General features: G+C 40.4%; 1 protein-coding gene across 1 annotated transcript in view; it reads right to left on the minus strand.

Annotated features, from left to right (window-relative positions):
- Positions 1 to 561: 561 nt before the first annotated feature.
- Positions 562 to 23,049, minus strand: part of LOC119796398 (E3 ubiquitin-protein ligase Itchy-like) — a 62,801-nt gene continuing 40,313 nt past the window's right edge. The window contains exons 10-24 of the mRNA XM_038304909.1: positions 16,557 to 16,731; positions 13,983 to 14,052; positions 11,465 to 11,549; positions 11,217 to 11,345; positions 9,038 to 9,110; positions 8,316 to 8,387; positions 8,082 to 8,170; positions 7,406 to 7,565; positions 7,164 to 7,297; positions 5,365 to 5,505; positions 5,157 to 5,277; positions 4,966 to 5,070; positions 2,448 to 2,544; positions 1,854 to 1,926; positions 562 to 1,746 (exon numbers count right to left, since the gene is read on the minus strand). Of these exons, the coding sequence (XP_038160837.1) occupies positions 1,647 to 1,746; positions 1,854 to 1,926; positions 2,448 to 2,544; positions 4,966 to 5,070; positions 5,157 to 5,277; positions 5,365 to 5,505; positions 7,164 to 7,297; positions 7,406 to 7,565; positions 8,082 to 8,170; positions 8,316 to 8,387; positions 9,038 to 9,110; positions 11,217 to 11,345; positions 11,465 to 11,549; positions 13,983 to 14,052; positions 16,557 to 16,731 (1,624 nt within the window). The 3' untranslated portion in view covers positions 562 to 1,646. The remainder of the gene's footprint in view (positions 1,747 to 1,853; positions 1,927 to 2,447; positions 2,545 to 4,965; positions 5,071 to 5,156; positions 5,278 to 5,364; positions 5,506 to 7,163; positions 7,298 to 7,405; positions 7,566 to 8,081; positions 8,171 to 8,315; positions 8,388 to 9,037; positions 9,111 to 11,216; positions 11,346 to 11,464; positions 11,550 to 13,982; positions 14,053 to 16,556; positions 16,732 to 23,049) is intronic.

Here is a 23,049-nt window from a genome sequence, read left to right on the forward strand (position 1 = left end):
TTACTTTCTTGGACGTTCTGATAAAAATAGTTCAAAATTTGTCATATTAGTTGAGTTTTGAACAAGAGCCCCTAAATTGGCCTCTTTATAAATCTGTTCATAATAATGTGATATTTTCTGGCATTGAGGGATGCCAAAAAAGTCTATTTTAAACTTTCTGAACTTTAAATGGACCCTTTGCTTTGATAAAATAAGAATAAAGTCACATTTTTGTTAAAATAACGGTATTTAAAAAAAAAATGCTGTGGGTCGGTTTCTCATCTCGTAAAATCTGTGGTTATGTGACAAACTCAACCCAGGGGTCTCAATATTGTTCATATAAACACAGATTCTACCAATGTTCTGGTTTTCTCTAATATCTACATTTTTATTAACGCTATAACTTAATATAAAGCTGATGGCCAAATATTTCCCTGAGGTGCTCATTAATGTGCAGGTATGTCACATACAGCTGAAAACAAACTATAAATAGCAGAGGAGGTTTAATCACCATGAAAATAAACAATTTGAAGGAAATATGTTTTGGGGAAAAAAGGTGAGGCTGGATTTAAACATTACACACAATTATTGCTTACATTAAAACTGTATTTTGAAGTCTGCTGTAAGGTATGGATTAGTTAAAGTAAGGCTAGAAAACAGTTGTATATAAATCAAATGCTACATGTGTTTAAAGAGAAAATCAGGTTGGTTAAGAATGAGTTAAAAATGGCTCTAAGTATAAACAATATATTTGGCTTGGAGTAAAATTGGTCTGTTTCTAGTTTTTCCTGGGATTTTAAAGCAATTTGTTGATTTAATTAAGACTGTTTCTCTACATTTAATAGAGTGATTAAAGCTGCTGATAGGGTCATTAAGATTCTGCTAGAATACTCTAATCCATACTGTCCTGTTACACATCACAGTGTGCAGTCCGGCCCTATAAAACTAGGGTCAGATCATTGGTTTTTAACATTTGCCACCACCCCTAAATATAATGGAGATTCCAACACTGTTCACAATCATTTATCGGTTCACAGACTTCAGCGTGATACGATCCAGAGCACAGAACAAGCAGGAATCTCTGAAGCACCAAGACTGTTTGTTACCTCAGAATTAATTCAGATGAGCTTTTAGAAGGCATGTTAATGTTAAATGATAGAGGAAGATTCATCTTAATTATCAGCTTAGTCACAAATAAAAAAGCAAGTCTTTATCAAACCAAACAGAGTTATTTTTCTCTTTTGGAGGAACTTATCTGTGCTGAAAACAAAGAGACCTTTTAAATGTGGCCATAAGACTTTAACCTCAGGCTGACGACATGTTTAGGAGGTGAAAACGCTGCTGTTCTGTAGAACTCATATCATTTAAAGCCAGGTTTCCACGATTTAACTCACATTCTCAGAGATTAGTGAAGACTTAGATCTTGGTTTTCAAGGTATTTGAAACTCTGCTCCGAGTCATGAGGCGATGGGGAGCCTGTTGTGAGCTCTGGGAGCAATGAGTATCAATCACACTACTGTACATGCTGGCAGCGATCTCGACAATTCTCCTATTAAAGACACTCAAACGGAGCATGCACCGATGAGCATAAACACTCCCAAACACAAACACTCCCTGATTTAAACACTAACGCCTTTTTCCGCTGTGCACCTTAACGCATCGTCCTTTCACTCCTGTCCAAATCCTTCCGTCTCCTCGATGGCGAACATTAACTTCTCTTTCAGTTGTTCGTAGCTCTTGTAGGGCGGTAAGTCCAATCTGTTAAAGCTGGGAGCATAAAAATAAACACCTTAAGGTTTGAGAACAAATAGTTCCTAAACATCACAATCAACACAAACAGCTCAGGAGTGTCTGAGGTTTTTCTGTAGACTCACCATGTGTGACTCCTGGGAAGCCAGTTTTCCTTTCCCACCTTCTCAATGCAGAACTTCTGAGGACCGTTGCTTCCTATAAAGAGGAGAACTTCAGCTGTTTGTTCCCATGTGTTTCCATTGTGAACCTTAACCCTTAATTATAACACAAAGTAACTTTGACATCAGCTGTTTTTCAATATCTGGTTCTCCAGCTGCACTGAGGCAGATCAGTGGGAACTCCAGTGTTAAAACAGCATCGCCACCGGCTCCCCCTGCTGCCCTCAGGTAGAAGGTACAGGTCTATGAACCCAAACCGTCTGGAGCAAACTGGGCTTAACATCGTTTTATTTATTTAAAACATCACTCAAATAAGTCGACCATTGTTCATTATATTTGGCTTAATGTTGTGAATAATGGGCACATTTTATCATGGGTGTTTATGGGACTTTTGGAAAGAATCTGCACTTTATTTTATCTTTTAGCTGTTCCATCTATTATGATGTTCACAATAGAGGAAGGTTGACTATTTGAATAAAAATAAAAAAGAAGCAGGTAGCTAGGAGTATTAATCAGATGAAAAGCTCAGTGAAATGTTTAGACGAAAGGATCAGTTACCCATAAGGTCAGCGAAGCCTCCTCCAGGCAGACGACAAGTGCCGGTGACAAACTGCAGCAGCCTCATCCGCTTCTCATTGTCAAGCTCCTTCATGAACTGCAGGAAAAAAGCAGCAGGATTCAAAGTTTAACTACGATGAAGAATCAGTTACAATGGCTTCATCATGACAATAACTTGCATTATCCTAACAAGCGCAGGTACAATTTGAATACATTTCCCCAGATCAATAGTTTGTTATAAACATTATGGAGCTGTATTCAATTAAAAACATTTTAAATAACAACTTTGTTGATTGCTTCTGAAGGAAAATAAAGTAAATTATGCTTCATATAAAGGTCAGGTCAGGGAATGCCTCATAGTCAAGGGCCATTAGGTCGAACTGAAAAGGCTGCAGTTTTGAAGCTGATAGAAGAAAATTAGGCGTTAAAATTCAAAGTGAGGGGAAGTACAGGGATCTTTATATTTAATTAAGTTGCTGTACCAGTATTATAGTTATCTAAAGGAAAATGGGAATCTAAGAAAGCGTAAAGAAGGTAAAATATAAAATTAAACATCCTATGGAAGAACACTTCTTTCATCTTCCAACTTTCTCTTAGAATATTATTAACACCTTTACTCTTTGATAACAAATTTAAAAAATATTTTTATGTTTAGGATTTCTTCTAGTTTGAACTTCATTCTTAAAATCTAAATTTGATCATTTTTTGCTATTACAACCTTGAGAAAGGGAAATTTAAATTCACCACAAAGCATCAAACATCCACAGACATTTCTCTTCCCAGTCAAACTAACACTCCTTTAAAATGGCAAGAAACTATTTAAAAGGAAAGACTATTTTTTTAGTCCGTTATGATCTTGTGGTTCAGTAGGCTGAGGTAAAGAGCATGATGGCTTTTCTAGGGTTGCTAGCAGTTCTTACTGCATTAACTACCAACATAACGTTCAACAGCTGGTTGAAAATAAGAGTTCCCCAATAATCATTATTTAAAAGGAGAAAAATCCCTTTTGTTAAACGTGTGAACTACCAACAGAGATCATTGACCCCTTAGAGCAAAAGGAACTAGAAGAATGTGTTAAGGGGACTTCAAATGGTAAATGGTAAATGGCATGTACTTAGGAGACTTGACCAAAGCGCTTTACACTACATTCATTCACCCATTCACGCACACACTCACACTCTGATGGTGGCAAGCTACATTGTAGACACAGCTGCCCTGGGGCTCACTGACAGAAGCGGGGCTGCCGTACACTGGCGCCCCCGGGCCCTCTGACCACCATCAGTAGACAATGGAGGTGAAGTGTCTTGCCCAAGGACACAACGACACTGAAAGTCGGAGTCGGGGCTTGAACCGTCAATCCTTCGATTTTAGGGCAAACTCCTATATCCAACGGCACTGTCGCCCAATATCTGGTTTATTATTGTTACAAAAAGATAAATCCAAATGGAGACAAATCTGTTCGATTGAAACAAGATAAAAATAGATCCTCTTTTAAATGGTATCAGGTTTCAATGAATGAAATCCAGGCCTGCTTAAGGCAAAATACATGGATGTTTCAGACATCTACTTATCAACCTAAACTAGGACGGGTTCTGTGAACTTAAAGTCGTAGGGAAAAAGCTATTCCAACCGTTGCATTTGCAAATTCTCCTGAGTGGTGCACAAATTTACACGAGTGAATAAAGTGAATGTGATTGGTCGTTTATCAAGGAGGCAAGGTTGTTGTGGTGGAAGGTTGGCAAGCAAGTTTGGTTGTGGCCGGATTCTCTGAAGCATCTCGCTAACCAGTTAGCAACTTAGTGCTAGTAGCTTCCCAATGGGAAATTACATTGGAACCAAGTAGCACTAAATTGGTGACTTAGAAACGACACTGTCAAGGAACGCTATGGACAGAGGAAACATGCAAGAGGAGGAGAGTTTAGTGGTGGAGGTCGTGGATGAGTCTCCTCCATCATCCATCTTTATTTAGAGGAGGAAACTGGGGACAAAGCTGTTGTGGAATAGGACGCCAGGGCGGCAGAAGCTTGGTTTGGTGTAGAAGGCTTACAGCCATACATGTTTGAGCCCTTGCCTCGCAACGCTGCCAGTTCTGTTAGTTCTACGCCTGCTGAAGACACAGACGTCCGTGAACACTGGGACGGAACTCAATGGGAAAGGAAATTATTCTTATTTCTTAGTTCAGCCGTTGCGTATATTAGCTGTGACATATGAGTCAAGATGCTATGACTGAAAGAAATTTGATTGACAGATGACCTTTGATATATAATTGGCTGAATGTAGGTGTACAAGCTGACTTATAATTAACTGGCCTGCATAAGATAATGGGAAGAAAAAAAAAAAACTGATTTTAAGACTTATTTTAAAATAGAAATGTTTTAACTTTTGGGACAATATCATCTGATAAAGAGTACATTTATATACATGTTTAAGCCAGAATGATTTGACATTTAGATATGACTTGACTATAACTTTAAAAACTAATTCAAGAAAAATGTAAATCCCAATGTTTCCCACCAACCTGCCAGAACCAGACTATCTGTTTACTGGTCTTAGTGTAGTGTCTGTAGATGGTGTTTCTCTGCCAGTCTCCAAGATCAATCTCTTGCATTCCACACAGCATCACCTGTAAAAAGACAACTATTATTCAGAAAACCTTTTGGTGCTTCCTATAACATAAATGATATCTAGATAAGTGTGTTGCAGCTATACCTCTAACTCTTTAGCATCAAAATACTGCAGGTACTGCTGAGGAAGGATCTCATTAAAGCCTTCAAAGAACGCCTGCATCTGGTCTTCTACTCCTCGAAACAGTCGCCACTCTGCTACCAACCTGTAGGGGGCAGTAAGGAGGTAAACACACCTCAGCTCAAAAGTCTACCTGTGGAAGACGTCAGAACAAGAACATTTAACAACCCACTTGATGTACTCCTCCTTGTTTTCCTCTGTGACGGGGATGTCTCCTCCGCCTGGTTTCAGCTCATGGGTGGAGATTTCTCCAAGGATCTCCTTATCAACTGAGAAGAACATCTCTAAACCACAGTCCTCGATGTTATTATCCCTGACGTAAAAAACAACACATATTGGTTACAATGGTATCATTCACCATATAAGAGACTTTGTGTTGTGATAAACTTAATAAGTTCAAAGATAAATTATCCAACAGGGGAAATAATTATATTCATTGTGTTGATTTTATCAAGTTTTGCAAGGCAAAATGTTAATGAGATGATATTAAGAAATATGATCCCCTTATTGTGAGGGTAGAAACATGGCCTCACAAACATAATCTGATAAAAGGAGCTTCTTATAATTCTAATGGTATTGTTCACCCAAATTAAAAGAAGTCAAATTCTAATTAAGATAATAAAGGTCTGTTTCTCTTATTGGTGAATTCTAAAGATTCTCCACCTATATAACAGACATACAACAAACACAAGCCTTTTAAATTATACTCCCAATGAAGCAATTAAAGAAAATCAGAACATAAAGTTGGATTTAAAGTCAACAAAATTTCCTGAGCTTTTTATATTTTTGTTTTTAAACAAGATATTAACAAACTGAAACTACTGGATCATGGTCCATTAATATCTGAAATAAAAGATGACGTTGCTGGGTGGAGTTAATCCCCTTTATGACTCAAGAAAAGAGGCGGTCAAAGTTAATATTCTCCCACAGGTTTCATATTCAGCTCTACATCTCCCAGAGGAGACTAAGGATAGGAAAAAAAATTATATCACAATGTTTCTGGCAAATAAAATAATCTAGAATCAATTAATGAACCCTAAATTTACCCAAAAGGAAGGACTCTCCCTTGTTCAAGACATCAATATTAGACAGCACAAATAAAAAAACTTTAAACTTGTGTAACTGAATGAATAGAAGATTTTAATGATTATTGAATCAAAGGCCTCAGTTTTCTGAGTCTGTAATCTCTGATTATTCTTTGATCTGAGTAACGGGACTAATTTATATTATGAAACTTAAAAAAAACAATCCGACATCCAGTGGACCTTCTCCAAAGGATAGGATAGGATTCACGTTTTATACCAATTAACTAAGTGTCAGATTCAAAAGCTGGCATCAACGTTTTAAGATATCAAAGATCAATTCAGGATAAGAAATCAGGATTTATATAGATGTTGTAATTAAGGCATTACTTAGAAAATAATAGCAAGAAAATATTAATGTTGGATCAGACATAATAAAAATGTTTTTTCAATTTGCCGTACCAATAGAAATTAAATAGGAAAATGATTTTTAAAATCTTAGACTGGAAAAGAAAGTTTTTAAAAAGAAGATGCACTATTAAGAAAATATAAATGAGAAATAAAATCTAGTATAAATTTAATCTAAGCAAGACTGGGCTCCCAGACAAGTATAGGAAGTAACTATTTAACATGGAGGGAACATGGGGGGAAAACAGTGAGATATTTTAGACCAGCAGCACTGATGAAATGTTGGAGGCTGCAGGGAAAATATTGCAAAAATTGTTTCTCAGTTTTTAGACTGGATTTTTTTCAGATGACACATATTATGAAGCAAAGCGTTCCAACAGGAGTCTTCAATAAATTTAAGTCCAAAACCACAAACTGAATGAGAAACTTTGAGCTGAATTAATGGACATTTACATATATAAAACAGATAGATTTTCTTTGTCTCCTTTTTATGTTAAAAGCCTCTGATTCTTTCTAGCTAATAAAAATTGATCATTCTCACTTGATCCACATGAGGGAGTTGTAAAACTCAGGATCAATGGACTCCAGATCGTTGACAGTCAAAGGTTTGTTGAGCATGCGTTTGTAAAATGGCAGGGAGAAACCAGTGTCGATAAACTTGCCGTGGAAAAGAGCCTGAGGGATAAAAGAATGGATTATTTTCAAACAGAACCCTGAAACTCTTCTTGTAGTTTATTTTCCTGCCTTTAATAAAGCAGTGCTAGTAGTAAAAATAAAATTTACCATTGCAACAAGCCGTCCAATGAACCTGAAGTACTTGAGGTGGTCAGGGTTGATGGAGGAAGCAGGGTTGATCTGAAGACAGTAGTTATCATTGCCAGCATATTCAAACAGGCAGTACATGGGGTTCAAAACCTCATGGGACAACAGGAAGAACCACTCCCTGGAAGAGAGAATAAGGAAATAAAAGATTTTCACAGTTAGTTATGATAACTTTACCCCAAAGAAATAGTAAAAAGATGAAATATTTAAAGAAATATGTGGTACAGCATAAATCGTGTTGCGCAGATGGCATTTTTTGGCCACAATACCGATGCCCGATGCCTGGCTGTGCAGTATTGGCTGATACCGATACAGTCTCTTTGGAATTGATGTGTGCTTGTATGTATGAAGAACTGCATACTACTTGGATGTAAAATAATTGCCATCATTGCTTTGTCAAGCTGCTGCCTACCTTTGTGAAGCAGGAAAGACTAATACAAAGTGAATCCAGTAGAACTTTTATCTCCTACCTGGAATGAGTGACAATAGTTGAATAAACTTTTGTCTCTCAACATGGTATCGGTGCCCTATTTGTCGGTCCTCGCTGATACCTATAGCACCATTTTAGTGCTGGATTGGGGCCCCGCCTGATACTGGTATTTGTATCGGTGCAACGCTAGCCATAAATAAAGTTTACCTGGAAACTCCTCCATAATCAAGACCTTCTTCTCCTGGAAAGATGATCCACAGCCTTCTCCTCAGATCCTGAGGATTGATGCTCATGATCTAAAACAGAGAAAAACAGACTCAGGAATTAGTTATTTGAAAAACATTAATTATGTGATTTAAGGTTATTAATGCAGCTTTAATAGGGTATACCACTTTTAACCCTCAAGCTATAAACACATTCAAACTGAGGACATTTCCATACCTGCTGGAAAGAGTCATCAAACAGGTTCTTCCTTGTTACTGTGATCTTGACGTGCTGGGGTAACGCCAATTGCTTTAAAAAAACAAAACACAAGTTTTTTTTTATTATTTTAAATGATAAAATGAGAGATAAGAACTAGAAGCTGCTTCTCCATGTCTGGTTCTGGGTTGGCAGAGAGAACCTGAACCAGAGGATCTGAGAGGTCTGAGTGGTTGGTATATGGACCACTAGTCTGTGATGCATTTAGGATCTAAGCCATTCAATGATTTATAGACTTTCTCTCTGAGAGACGGGGATCAAGTGAAGGACTTCAGAACTAGGGTGATGTGCTCTACTTTCACAGCATTCTGGATCAGCTGAAGCTGATCTGCTTTCTAAGCAGACCTGAGAAGACACCGTGATGAATTCAACTAAAGATAAAGTTTTTCAAGAGTCTCCTGAGACATTAATCATTTCATCCTAGAAATGTTCTTCAGGGGAAAGAAGGCCAACTTTGTAATTATTATGTGGGTTCAAGTCTGAAAGAGTCACAGCTCCCAGATTCTGGGCCTGATCCCTTTCATAATTTCTTCTTTGGTCCAAAAATTAATAGTTCAGTTTAACTTTTATTTAACAGAAATTAAATAAAAATTTGCCAAAATTATGTTAATAATTTTGGCAAATCTGTGCATTTATTTCTCCTGATTGTATCTTTACAGTAAATGCATCAGAACGACTCTTACCTGGCACCAAAATTTAAAGTACTGAACTTTAGCCTTGAAGTCTCGGACATATTGGATCTGTGGTCCATTTTCACTGTGGAAGATATAAACAGAGAACAATGATATCACAAATAAGTGGCTTTGAAGTAAAACGGCAAAATAGTCCCATGAATGTGACTCAGAGTAGCTTTAAACTTCCTGTTGTTCACATTGCTTTATGGATCACCAAGGGAAAACTAATTACTCTTGTTACTCATTTGGTGGTTTCTTCAGCTGTGACTGATGAAGAGGATGCTCAGGGTTAACGATTTTAATAAAAAAAATCCTTCTTTGTGAAATCCTCTTCAGAGGTTCTGGAGGAGTCCCCAGAACAGAACCAGACTTTTATCAGCTTGTTGGGTTTCGTACATCAACTGTTCTGATGCTGCTACACCAACAGATGATGGCAGAACTAAAACTCTCTACAACAGACCGATAGTAGATCTGGATCCTCTAGCAGAGGTTTCTGGGTCAGGCTTATCAAAGTACTTGTCAGCTCATCATTCTGCTTCTTAACCAAACCTGTTTGGCTGCATTAAACAGGCAACAGGAAAGATGATGCCTGCTTCATAGTGTTATGTAAAGAGCAAAAGGTAAAATGAAAACAAACATGGGGAGAGAACACAGCAGTTCTGCAGTTCATGGTCCTTTAAAACATGTGAGGATTAAATGCCTACTATTATGTACTTTGTGTTTAGAAGCTGCTCTACTGACTGTAGCTGCCCTAAAAAGTAAACTATGCGTTTCTTCTTGTTTGTGTTTGGCTTCAGAGACGTTCAGCCTCAGCCACACAAACTTTTGTTGTGTAAAACAGCCAGTTGCTTCCAAATTATTTATCATCGCTTCTATCATCCCTCTCAGCACAATAAATGGCACAAATTATTGTGATGAACTTTTATAGTCTACATCCCTGCATGGGAGACCAATGCAATGAAACTTAAAGCAGCAGCTAATGTTCCCTGTTCAGTCTATCCATGGACCACTTGATCCAATCTGAAATGTTCCTAAATATAAATCGACGAGACTTATTGATTAATATAAATCAACATTTCTGAAGTTTAAAAAAAGAAATGAACTGATTTAGGTAACATATAAACCAACCATAATAATGGTTTATTTATGAGGCAATGATTATTTAGGGCCCAGTCACACTTTGAAAATTTAGCCAGCGTATGCCTGATGTCCTAGAATCTCAGAAAACTTTGGCATTCGCCGAACTTTCTACATATTTTTTTCCCAATTTTGGGCGTATACATAGAGTATTCATAACGAGTCCAGAACTTATGTCCAACAACAGCCTGAGTTATGCATAATGCACGGCAGCATAATGCCCATGAATTGTCACAAGTCAGTGTCCTGGGGGGAGCAGCGATGAACCTGGAGGCACCTTACCTGCATAAAAAGATGTGTTTGATCACGGTATTAACATAGCTGCTCTTTACCATCCGCCAAAAAAAAAAATAAAAAGGAAGGAAAGAAGGAAAGACGATGATAGGGATAAAGTCTGGAAGAGAAGTGACTGTTTCCTCCTGTGAACCCCCTTTTATACCAAAACGCTGCCAATACATCATTAAACAGTAGCTCTAAGTTAAAAAACACGTTCAGCAGTCATCTTGAACACGTCAGATACGTTGATATGCATTGGAAATAAGTTATGCATACGTTACTCATAGGTTAAGTTAAGCTAGATACCACGACTTGTGAGTAACTTATGCTTAATGTATGTCAACGATCAGATAACTTACCTGTAACTTATGGCCCACGTATGAGCATACGCTGCCATATGTACGTACTCTAAATACTTATCGTATGTTGACGTGCGCCAGCGTACTTCAGCATACTCCAGCATGCTCATAACTTATACAAAATGTACCCAACGTATGCCAGCGTTTTTGCCTGATTTCTACGTTGTCAGGCATACGTTGTCTAAATCGTCAAGGTGTAACAGAGACTTCATAAAGTCATCCAATATGCAGATTTCTTTTCTGGGAGTTATTTCACTCATAGTATCCAGATGAACTCAAATCAGTTTTAATCTCTAAGGCAGGTAAAAATAAAGAACTTTCCTATGTTTTTTTTGGGTCTTTTCCCTTAGTTTGCCTGTTTTTGTACTGTTTGTTAAAAGTTTATGTTTTTCAGAGGTGAAGAAACAAAAACCTACAGTGAGGATTTTCCTGAGCGAGGGTCGATGTAGGTGGTGGTTCTCTTGTTGTGGTCTACAAAATAAGGAATACCGTCCACAGTGAACCTCATCTCCCAGCCTTCTGGGAGCGGCTTCTCATTCAGTAATCTGGAAACGAGAAGAAGAATCGGAAAGAAAGCAAAAAAATAATAAATGACCAAAAAAAATGAAAATTTTTGTCATGAAAGAACAGGGTTTTGTTGTTAGGGCTGAATTCCCCCACTCACCCCTGTGTCCGTGGGTCCTCCCACTGTGTTGAGCGTGTTGGGTGATGTACAAAGTAAACTCTATTGTTTGAGTCCGTCCTCTTTTCTGAAGAGAGAAGCAGACCAGCTGGTTATCTAGGTTGTTCAGAAGGAGCCAACTAAAACTGTAATGATCTAAACTCAATTCAAACACAGATTTCTTTCATTTGTATGAATTAAAAAAACATTTAACTAATAAAATATAAATCAATAAAGTTCAGACAGATGTGTCCACTATCTGCTACAGCATAATGAAAACATCCAACACTGTCTGAGGAACTGTTTAGGATTGTTAAAAGCTAAACATTTATACCTCTTTCTTGCAGTACGGCTGAGTCTCTCTAAGCTCTGAAAATTCACTTCCCTGAAGCACAGAGAATTACCTTTGGCATAAATGATGATAAAAAAACAAACTCTTAATTTCCTGGTTCATTCCAGGGTTTTAGTTCTGCATTCCCTCTTAAGCTTTCTGGTTTAGAGTACAATGTTACAGGACTTTATTCTAACCATATGTTTTTTTTTGGGGGATGCATACTCTATAATTTTTAACCCTGTGTTTTATAAATGAGACTCCTGGGCTGAATACTGAATCACACGTTACAGCCTGTTATGAAAGGTTAACACATTGATCACATTTTATCGAATTAAAATGTGATCATTTAAAAAAAAAAAGTCCAGAGGTTCTGAATGTTCTGACTGAGCACATTGATTGGATCTGGTTCTAAAAGGATCGTAAGCAGGGGTAACCAAAAAAATCAGCGGGGTTCGAATAAAGAAAATCATCAACGGGTGAAGGTCCGGAGTAGGGCTGCAAAAAACGAATCGATAAAATCGATAAAAATCGACTTTTAAAAGCGTTGGCAACGAATTTGATCATCGATTAGTTGTGTCGCGCGATTATTGCGTCATCCGCCGCGCCGTCATCACTGCCTCTTGACTGAAAGAGGAAGAAAAAAAAATACGGCAGAGCGAGTCAGCGCCGCAGGTGCAGTGTTGCCAACTCAGCGACTTTTCAGACCCCTCCAGCGACTATTTTTCAAAAAAGCGACTAGCGACAAATCTGGCGACTTTTTTTCGGTGTCACTGGCGGCTTTTGGAGACTCTAACGTGATTGTTGTATATTGTTCTATTGTTTGAACCCCTTAGGGGCTTTTAAAATCAAAAATGTCTTTTTTTGCGCTTTATGAAACAAAGTACCCTATATTTTGTGGATGTACAGCTACATTTCTCATGTAAGTTTGCGTAGTTTTAACACAAACATTTATTTTTCATATTGCACCAGCACAGTTAATGAGCAACCTGTACTTGTGTGCTTGTTTGTTCTGTCTAAAATGTTTATTTTGGAATAAAGAGGTTAATATAAAAAAGATTTTTTGTCTGATTCATCGATTAATCGAAAAAATAATCGTCCGATTCATCGATTTTTAAAATAATCGTTAGTTGCAGCCCTAGTCCGGAGACATTTATAATTATAATCTGTTACTTTAAACAAAATTTAAAACTGCAATAAAATGAGGTGATTATGCAAACATGATATACATTAACTTTTTAAATACAAAAAAAAATAGAAAATTTTTCCATTTTAAAATATATATACCAAACAATCGTTTAGTTTTGTATATAGACAATTTCCTCATTCACATATTTTATAAAATACCTGAACTGACCGTTTGTTTGTTTTTTCTTTCTTTTCTATGGCTTAATGAGAGCAGTGGGCTTTAGGCTGCCCTGCAAGGCTTAAACCTGGGTTTGAATGGAGACAAAGCCATTCTAAAGCACATATCAAGGCTCATTTTAAGCCTGGATGGATATTTATTTTTTATTCTGTTTGTGGTGGAGAATCCTGCTTCACAGCAGCAGGTTGAGCCAAACATCCTCTAAATGTGCAGGGTCAACTTTGAGCACACCATTTCACTTTTCTTTCACCAGTTCACTGCAGTTCTTCCAGCAGTCCACACTTTCTCTGCTCTCTTTTTCTCATCCTCTTCTCCTTCTTTCCCATCGCCTGGCTTGCCACAGGTTTGGCTGCTGTGTCTAAAAGTAGCAGCAGCAGAAACCCAGACTGACAGAAGCTCATTGGATCATTTGGATCACGTGTAGCCTGGTGCCGGACGGCTTTAACATATTGACAGGAGAAGCAGCGCAAGTGAAGTTAGACACAGTCGTCGGACAACATGTGATCATTTATAAATGTTTTAAATCAGGTTGGGTCCAGATCTCCTGCTGTTCCTGGGTTACAAAATGAGCTTTTGCTTTTGCTGCCCAGCCGTGCTGATCCGTCCTGCACAGACACCCTCAGTCAGACCAGTTTGAAAGTGTTTGGATGCAAGGTCACTGGATTATGGCTCGGGATAATATCATCTAATTGGCATGTTCACATGACATTTTTATTCTAATGTGCCCATCGTTCCAACTATTAATTTATTTATAAACACAACTGTTGTTCATATGGTTAACACACAGGAGGCCTGTGTACAGAAAGAAAAATGAATGATCTTACCCCATCCATGAGGCAGCGGGCCAAGAGGATCGAACTCCTTATTCTGAGGAGCTGATGCCTGATCTTGGGCCTATAAAGAAAACAAAACCTTAATTTTTATTTGTAAGAAAATGCAACTGTTTTAGGCTTTAGTTTGAGTCGGCAATGTTAGGAACTGGTTAAGAACTTCCCCAAAATTCAACTTATAAAAACACGAAACAACATAAAAGACCTGCAATTGTCTTATTGATGTATTTGTTTATTTAAAGGAAGAGTACACCCAAAACATGATTAGCCTTCATTTTCTACTCACCCCCATGCTGAACAACACTCTGGAGTACTTTTTTGATATCTCAAATGCATCTGGAGATCTGGGAGGCTTCTTGCTGTCTGCTGACATTCAAATAATGGAGGTCTATTGTGCCCGAGACAGAAAGGTCCATAAAAGTCCACAAAAAACGTGTCAATATTCCTCCATACTGCTCGTCCAATGTATTCCAAGTGTCCTGAGTGGGTAGCGTCCATAATTTACTCGAAACAGAGTCATTTAGAATGTTTTTAGAGCATAAACAGTAGTGTATAGGATTTCCTAAAAGCGCGTTCACGACGCTACGGAAGCCGGCAGACCAAACCAGCGCATTCAGCTCGGCAAAGAACTCATGCTCTTCCTCAACATTGAAGTCCTCAGACATTTTTCTTTCGTTGTTTCTTTCTTTGCACAGGTAAACAGCACATTTCTTCTTCTACGCTTGCATTATCGGCAGAGCAGACGCTGAATGCGCACTTTCATCTGGTTTGGTCTGCCGGCTTCCGTAGCGTCGTGAGCGCGCAGGCTCGCGCTTTCAGGAAATCCTATACACTACTGTTTATGCTCTAAAAACATTCTAAATGACTTCGTTTCGAGTAAATTCTGGATGCTACCCACTCAGGACACTTGGAATACATTGGACGAGCAGTATGGAGGAATATTGACACGTTTTTGTGGACTTTTATGGACCTTTCTGCCTCGGGCACCATAGACCTCCATTATTTGAATGTCAGCAGACAGCAAGAAGCCTCCCAGATCTCCAGATGCATTTGAGATATCAAAAAAGTACTCCAGGGTGTTGTTCAGGCTAATCATGTTTTGGGTGTACTATTCCTTTAAATTAAGAAATGGAAGCAGTTTGAGGAAGGGATATTGAGGTTTTCCAGGAATTTTTTGATTGAATCTTAATTTAACAAAAAGCTGCCTTAAAACTGCCGGCCGACAGATGCTCACTATTTTTACAAAGCATTTTTCTATCAAAATCTCTCCAGATTCATATCTTTAAGTACCACAGACTCTATGACCTCCTAGAAGGGTTAATACTGTTTGAATAGGAAGGACGTTTTCTGATTCCAATTCCTCATTTCAATTTCTGTTGCTATTATCCTTAATTCAGACTCTTTAGATATAGATACTCTATAGATATTACATTAACTATGATATCTGATATGAATATTAGAAATTTATTTTTCACAGAATTGTGCTTATGGAGCTGCATTAATGAACCTTATTGAAACACATTCATACATATCCATTGTCTGATGCTGCAGAGACAAAAATACTTTTTCTGCATTGATCAAAGTGCCTAAATTCCAATGAACAGGATGTGAAAGTAATGAAATTTTACTTTTGTTTACGGGACAACTATAAAATGTTCAGTTAGTGGGATTCATCATATGAAACAGATGCAACATGTTACAGAATAAAAAATGGATAAAATTATGCCTCAAATCCTACATTATGCTGGCAGATCAGAGTAGGTCAAAGTGAATTCCTTTCAATCAGGAAGAAGGAAGGAAACGATGCAAGTATCAGAACATAATATAAAAGGAATAAAGATTTTTAAACATGATCTGTTCTTCCTGCAGGAGATTTGCTCCCAATGCAAGGGAAAACTAATTCTCCTGGAGATACCAACTTCAGCAGCACACTGGTGCAGCTCATCAAAGGCAGGGCACTCCCACCTCTAGACCCAAGGTGTTAAATAGTTTTGGTTGTGCGTCATCTTTTACATAACATAATCCTGTTGCCTGTGCTGCACTGAGCCGATGGGTCATTTCATTAAAGTTATGCCAAACTGTTCAACACTGCTGACAAACATGGTTGTACACAAACTTCCTGTGGACTAGGCATTAAACTAGAAAATGAAAAAATGCTGAGATTCTAGCAGAATCAGAATGTAAACTCCAGTTCCAGTTGATTTTTGCTGCCAAATCCTACCTCACAGGATGTTGGATTTAGACAAAAAGTGATATTAAACTACTTAAAATACTCTTCTTAACTACAAGATAAGGCAGCTGGCATCAAAACAAACAACAAAAAAAACTCCAGAAGTTCTCTGTATGTCTTTATAGCTGCACAAAGAACAACGTAAAACACCCACAACTGTTTGATCAAGAAATAAAACATTATTATAGTGACTTTTTTTATTTTTGGCATACGTACGAGGGGATCTAGCCATTCCTGGCTGCAGCAAACTCAACCTGACCGAGCAGCTGCATCAAATATCTCTCACACACCTTCACACACACGTCCCCCTCAGCATAATGCTGCTGAGGAAGTCTTACCCCGTATATAAACCTCTGGTTGAACTGCTGCATGGCGCCCTGCAGATGGTTTTGCTGGTGCTGCCACTGTTCATAGTTACGGACAGTCTCCATTGTGGGGCGCTGCCATGTGGTGGTTCGTGTCATGTGATCAACATAGTAGGGACGGCCCATCTGGTCCAAACGACGCTCCCATCTTTGAACACACAAACAAGGAAGACATTCATCAGAGGAGCACCTAGTCAGGAAAAATATCTAAGCAATGAGAACAAATGTAGAGGAAAATAATGAAGCTGTTGTATTTAGAAAAATTCAGACCAAAAATCAAACCCAGAGACAGACTCAGAAACCTTCAGTCTCTATGTCAACCTTTAGTACACCTTTCTATATCCAGATGCATTATGTTAAATTCATGACTTAAACCGTGTGATCTCTTCTGCCAACATCTTTTTGCGTGCAGCTTCAGAACAATTGACTTAAAGAAGTTCACCAAGCTAAAAAATGAAGACCTGCTCTGTCCTGGGAAATCTAGAACCTCTGTGGGTGATTTTAAAAATAATAATTCTTTATAAAATGAACAATACAGATGACCATGAGCATCATCTCCATTAGACTGTTGTACTAGAATAGTCTCCCCAATCAAAAGTAGCTAAACAATGTTGCCAAAAATCAAAATTTTGTGTGAAGAAGAGTTTACTCCTACTCCTTTTTCTTGGCTGGTCCTTTGCTGGTCCCTCTTTAATTCCTTTTTAAACATTAATTTTTGTACTAAAATATTCTTTCTGTCATGATTTGTGGACATTAAGATCTAAAGAGAAGTGTTATCTCCTGGTCAGACCCTGTAATTCAGTGAAAGGGTGGAGTCAGAGTACAATATATGCAAGAGGGCTGGAAGTTGGAGGGGATTTTGCTGGGAGTTGGAGGGAAGTGGGCTGCCATTCGGCTGGTGTTTGACTGGAAAGGGCCATTTTAAATGGCTGCTACTGAACCCTTCTTTGTGGGGACAAACACACTTAGTTTTTTTTACCGCCACCTTAAGGGCTGGAGTGAGAAATTTAGTTTACTCTTGTTAAATATAGCGCGATTAAATTTCAGTGCCTCTGCAATTTGATAATTGAGTTTTGTTAAGCTGCGATTATATTGAAAATGCAATTAATTGCCCAGTCATAATCATAAGTTTCTTCACACCAGACAGACAACTACAGAAGATCCTTCTCACCAACAGTCATCAACATCTACAAGTTATTAAATAAACTCCTTTACTATAAGTCAGAAGAACATTTCATTTCCCTTTGAACTGAAAAAAGATGAAAATTGATCTATTTCATTATGGCTAATTTTACCTTTGGAGTTCTGAAGCTGTGCTTTCAGATATTAGATTCCACCCCTGATTAAAAGTTTACGATTTTATTAAATCACAAGCAACCTCCTCCCCACACCCCGCTCTCTCTTGTTGTGCCTGTGCCAGCGAGATAGTTCTAATCTGCATCTGATGCACAAATTATTGTACTGCCTGCACGCTCTCACTCGCATTAAAAAAACACTGCAACGCATAGTCTAAAATCCGGGAACGCATCTGACTCGTGGGCATCTGTGAACAACTATCAATATCAGGGAGACTCCCAGAACTTCCGGCAGACCTGGAATGTCTGCCATACTCTACTTTTTCTCCGACTCAAGCTTGTTTTGCAAACATAGGGCTTTACGATCAACTGTAAGCAGTTCGGTGCAAACACGGAACCAGTTATATCTGATAGAATATATCTGAAGTGTCAGGACTCAGCCGACAGGGCCGTGCAGTTTCTGCCGGTTCTGCTTGTTTCTGCTTTCTCCCCAGGTGTTTGCTGTGACAGGTGGGCAGGGCGCACGCACCTGTGGCTGGTTGAGCTGCGTCTGATCGCACTATAAGAGCAGCATCCAGACAGCAGAAGGACGCCAGAGTGTTAACCGTAGTGGTACGACTAAGGCCACAGTCTCTCTACTGAGTTCTGACTTCCCTCGTTAACCCAAACCTCTGTGTTCCCCAGGCTACCTCTCGATCGCCTTTCAGAGGGTCTCACTCGTGCTGACTCCAGGTTCCCACAGGGTCCTCCTTTCTCCTGGCTCCAAGCAAGGTGCTTCGAGCCACTCTGGTTTCTCCTGCTGCCCCGGATCATTAAGTAAGCGCAGCTCTGTCACCCCACCTGTCACTGAGACACCCGCCACCAGCTCCATCGATCAGAGCCTGAGTCCGCTCCGTCCTCCCCCGGTTAGGTTGCTGCGTCCGGTGGTAAGCTCACGTTCTTCTGTTCATTTTTTGCCTGATCGCCCTTTCCGGCTAATCACCAACTTCTCCTTTCAGAAGTCGAACGGGTCCCGGTGCTGTGGCTTCCCCGTCGACTCCGTTGCTTCCATTTTCTCTCTCTCAATAAACAGTTAACTGATCCCTGTTGCCGTGTGTGTTCTGCATGTGGGCTAAATACGTTCAGCCGAACATGACAGAAGAACACTCTGGACAGACAGGCCCAGCGGACACATTCGGCAGGGCGTTAAATGCCCAGCAGGATCAGATTCGGGGATTAGAGTCCACTGTTCTAGCCGTTCAGAATCAGCTGCAGGGCGTAGCCGCCCAGCTCAATCAGCTGACAGGTTTACTGAATGCAAGCGCTCAGCCTACAGCCTCTGCACAGCCCGACCCCGCCCCCGGTCCAGCGCCAGCTGATTCGTTTTCACCTGTCCCTGAGACTTTTTCTCCCAGTCCGGAGAAATTCTCCGGAGACAGTGTACAGGTGCTGGTCATAAAATTAGAATATCATGAAAAAGTAGATTGATTTCAGTAATTCCATTTAAAAAGTGAAACTTGTATATTATATTCATACATTACATACAAACTCATATATTTCAGATGTTTATTTTGTTTAATTTTGATGATTACAAATGACAACAAATGAAAATCTCAAATTCATCATATCAGAAAATTAGAATATTGTGAAAAGGTTCAAAATTGATGGCCCCTGGTGCCACACTCTAATCAGCTAATTAACTCAAACCACCTGCAAAAGCCTTTAAATGGTCTTTCAGTCTAGTTCTATAGGCTACACAATCATGGGGAAGACTGCTGACTTGACAGTTGTCCAAAAGACGACCATCGACACCTTGCACAAGGAGGGCAAGACACAAAAGGTCATCGCTAAAGAGGCTGGCTGTTCACAGAGCTCAGTGTCCAAGCACATTAATAGAGAGGCGAAGGGAAGGAAAAGATGTGGTCGAAAAAAGTGTACAAGCAAGAGAGATAACCGCACCCTGGAGAGGATTGTGAAACAAAACCCCTTCAAAAATGTGGGGGAGATTCACAAAGAGTGGACTGCAGCTGGAGTGAGTGCTTCAAGAACCACCACACACAGACGTATGAAAGACATGGGTTTCTGCTGTCGCATTCCTTGTGTCAAGCCACTCTTGAACCACAGACAGCGTCAGAAGCGTCTAAAGAGAAACAGGACTGGACTGCTGGTGAGTGGTCCAAAGTCATGTTCTCTGATGAAAGTAAATTTTGCATTTCCTTTGGAAATCAAGGTCCCAGAGTCTGGAGGAAAAGAAGAGAGGCACTTCATCCACGTTGCTTGAAGTCCAGTGTAAAGTTTCCACAGTCAGTGATGGTTTGGGGTGCCATGTCATCTGCTGGTGTTGGTCCATTGTGTTTTCTGAGGTCCAGGGTCAACGCAGCCACATACCAGGAAGTTTTAGAGCACTTCATGCTTCCTGCAGCTGACCAACTTTTTGGAGATGCAGATTTCATTTTCCAACAGGACTTGGCACCTGCACACAGTGCCAAAGCTACCAGTACCTGGTTGAAGGACCATGGTATCCCTGTTCTTAATTGGCCAGCAAACTCTCCTGACCTTAACCCCATAGAAAATCTATGGGGTATTGTGAAGAAGAAGATGCAATACACCAGACCCAACAATTCAGAAGAGCTAAAAGCCACTATTAGAGCAACCTGGGCTATCATAACACCTGAGCAGTGCCACAGACTGATCGACTCCATGCCACGCCGCATTGCTGCAGTAATACAGGCCAAAGGAGGCCCAACTAAATACTGAGTGCTGTACATGCTCATACTTTTCATGTTCATACTTTTCAGTTGGCCAACATTTCTATAAATCCTTTGTTTTTATTGGTCTTCAGTAATATTCTAATTTTCTGATATGATGAATTTGAGATTTTCATTTGTTGTCATTTGTAATCATCAAAATTAAACAAAATAAACATCTGAAATATATGAGTTTGTATGTAATGTATGAATATAATATACAAGTTTCACTTTTTAAATGGAATTACTGAAATCAATCTACTTTTTCATGATATTCTAATTTTATGACCAGCACCTGTAGATTGTTCTGGTTTTCTCTTCCAATGCTCCCTGGCTTTAAATCGTAGTCCACGCTCTTTTCCCCATGACGACTCCAAAATAGCCTTTATTTTGCGCCTTCTCACCGGGAGAGCCCTCAGATGGGCGGAATCCCGTTTTCCAGACTGCAGAAGATTCTGCTGCTCATTTAGTGAATTCATAACAGAATTCAAGATGGTTTTCGCTGCCGAGTCGGATGAAACGACTGATTCCCGACGCCTCCTCGCCCTCAGGCAGCGGGGAAGGCGCGTTGCAGACTTCGCAATTGAGTTTAGAACTCTTGCGGCTGCAGCTGGCTGGGAAGAGCGCGCGCTTAAGACTGTGTTTTTTCAGGCTCTAGACGAGCCACTAAAGGATGAATTAGCCCGTCTAGAGGTGCCCGCCTCTTTAAATGAGTTCATCTCCCTTGCGGTTAGATTAGATAACCGTCTAAGGGGAAGGTTTAGAGGACGAGCTGAGAGATCCCTCCCGTCTTCTCCACCTGATCCTATTCCCGGTCGGCCCGCAGCGCGTCCTCCTTCTCCTCCTGAGCCCATGCAGTTGGGCCGGTTACGGCTCACCCCCGAGGAGAGGCAGCAGCGTATAGCTGCCAAATTATGTATTTATTATGCTTCCCCGAATCATTTTATTAGCGACTGCCCTGAGCGGTCAAAAGACCGGGTCCGCCGGCTGTAGCAGGGAGACTGTCGGACCAAGTTAAGCTGACAGCCCCTGCTCCTCCGCATCTGTGCTTACGCGGCGCTTTAATTTCTTCCCGTGAAACCTTTAAGTTTTCCGCTCTGGTTGATTCAGGGTGCGACTTTAATTTAATAGACTGTTCCTTCGTTCAACGCTCCCAGCTCGAAACCGTGCCCCTGTGCACACCTCTCCAGGTCTCTGCCTTAGATGGAGGGGCTCTCCCTCAGATAACCCACCGTACTAAGCCCCTTGAGCTCGTGGTTTCAGGAAATCACAGGGAGCAGATCTCCTTCTTGGTTTTTCCTGTTAAGCAGGCTCCTCTGGTGTTGGGTTATTCTTGGTTACAGCAACACAACCCAAACATTAACTGGGCTGACCGGCGCATCGAAGCCTGGTCGATTAAATGCCATTCCAGCTGCCTGCTGTCGGCGGAACCCGCCAGCCCGATCACTGTCCAGCCTTCTGCTGAGGTTGATCCGGATATGTTAAGACTCGTTCCAGAGTCGTATCACGACCTCAAGTTGGTTTTTAGTAAGTCCCAGGCCTGCTCTTTGCCACCGCATCGACCCTACGATTGCGCAATCAACCTCCTGCCGGGCGCCCAGCTCCCAGCCAGTCGCCTGTATAACATTTCTCAGGCCGAGCGACAGGCTTTGGAGAAATACATTAAGGAGTTGCTAGCTGCCGGGCTGATTAGACCCTCGTCTTCCCCCCTCGGGGCTGGGTTCTTTTTTGTTGCGAAGAAGGATGGCTCCCTTCGCCCATGCATAGACTACCGTGGGTTAAATGCTATAACGGTAAAGAACAGGTACCCCCTTCCTCTCCTTTCCTCCGCTCTTGAACCGGTCCAGTCCGCTACGGTCTTTTCTAAATTAGATCTGCGTAATGCTTACCACCTGGTCCGGATCCGCCGGGGGGGACGAGTGGAAAACGGCCTTCAAGACACCCTTGGGCCATTTTGAATACCTGGTAATGCCTTTTGGGCTCAGCAATGCTCCAGCGGTCTTCCAATCCCTTGTGAACGATGTCCTCCGTGATTTCCTAAACCTGACCCTGAAAAGATCAGGGCTGTTCTCGAGTTGCCTGAACCAGAAAATAGAAGAGAGCTGCAGCGGTTTTTAGGTTTCGCTAACTTTTATCGCCGCTTTATCCGTGGGTACAGTCAGATCGCCGCCCCCCTTCATGCCCTCATGTCTGAGAAGACTTCGTTCAGGTGGAACACAGAGGCTGACTCAGTTTTCCGTGACCTTAAGGACAGGTTTTCCAAGGCCCCTATTCTCATTCATCCAGACCCCTCCAAACAGTTCATTGTCGAAATAGATGCTTCCGACACTGGTGTTGGAGCTGTGTTGTCTCAGTGCTCGGGCCTGGATCAGAAGATGCACCCGTGCGCCTTCTTCTCCCGTCGTCTGTCCCCCGCTGAACGCAACTACGACGTCGGCGACAGGG

The sequence above is a fragment of the Cyprinodon tularosa genome, unplaced genomic scaffold, assembly GCF_016077235.1.
Source record: "Cyprinodon tularosa strain WSP-4 unplaced genomic scaffold, ASM1607723v1 ctg547, whole genome shotgun sequence".
Taxonomy (NCBI): Eukaryota; Metazoa; Chordata; class Actinopteri; order Cyprinodontiformes; family Cyprinodontidae; genus Cyprinodon; species Cyprinodon tularosa.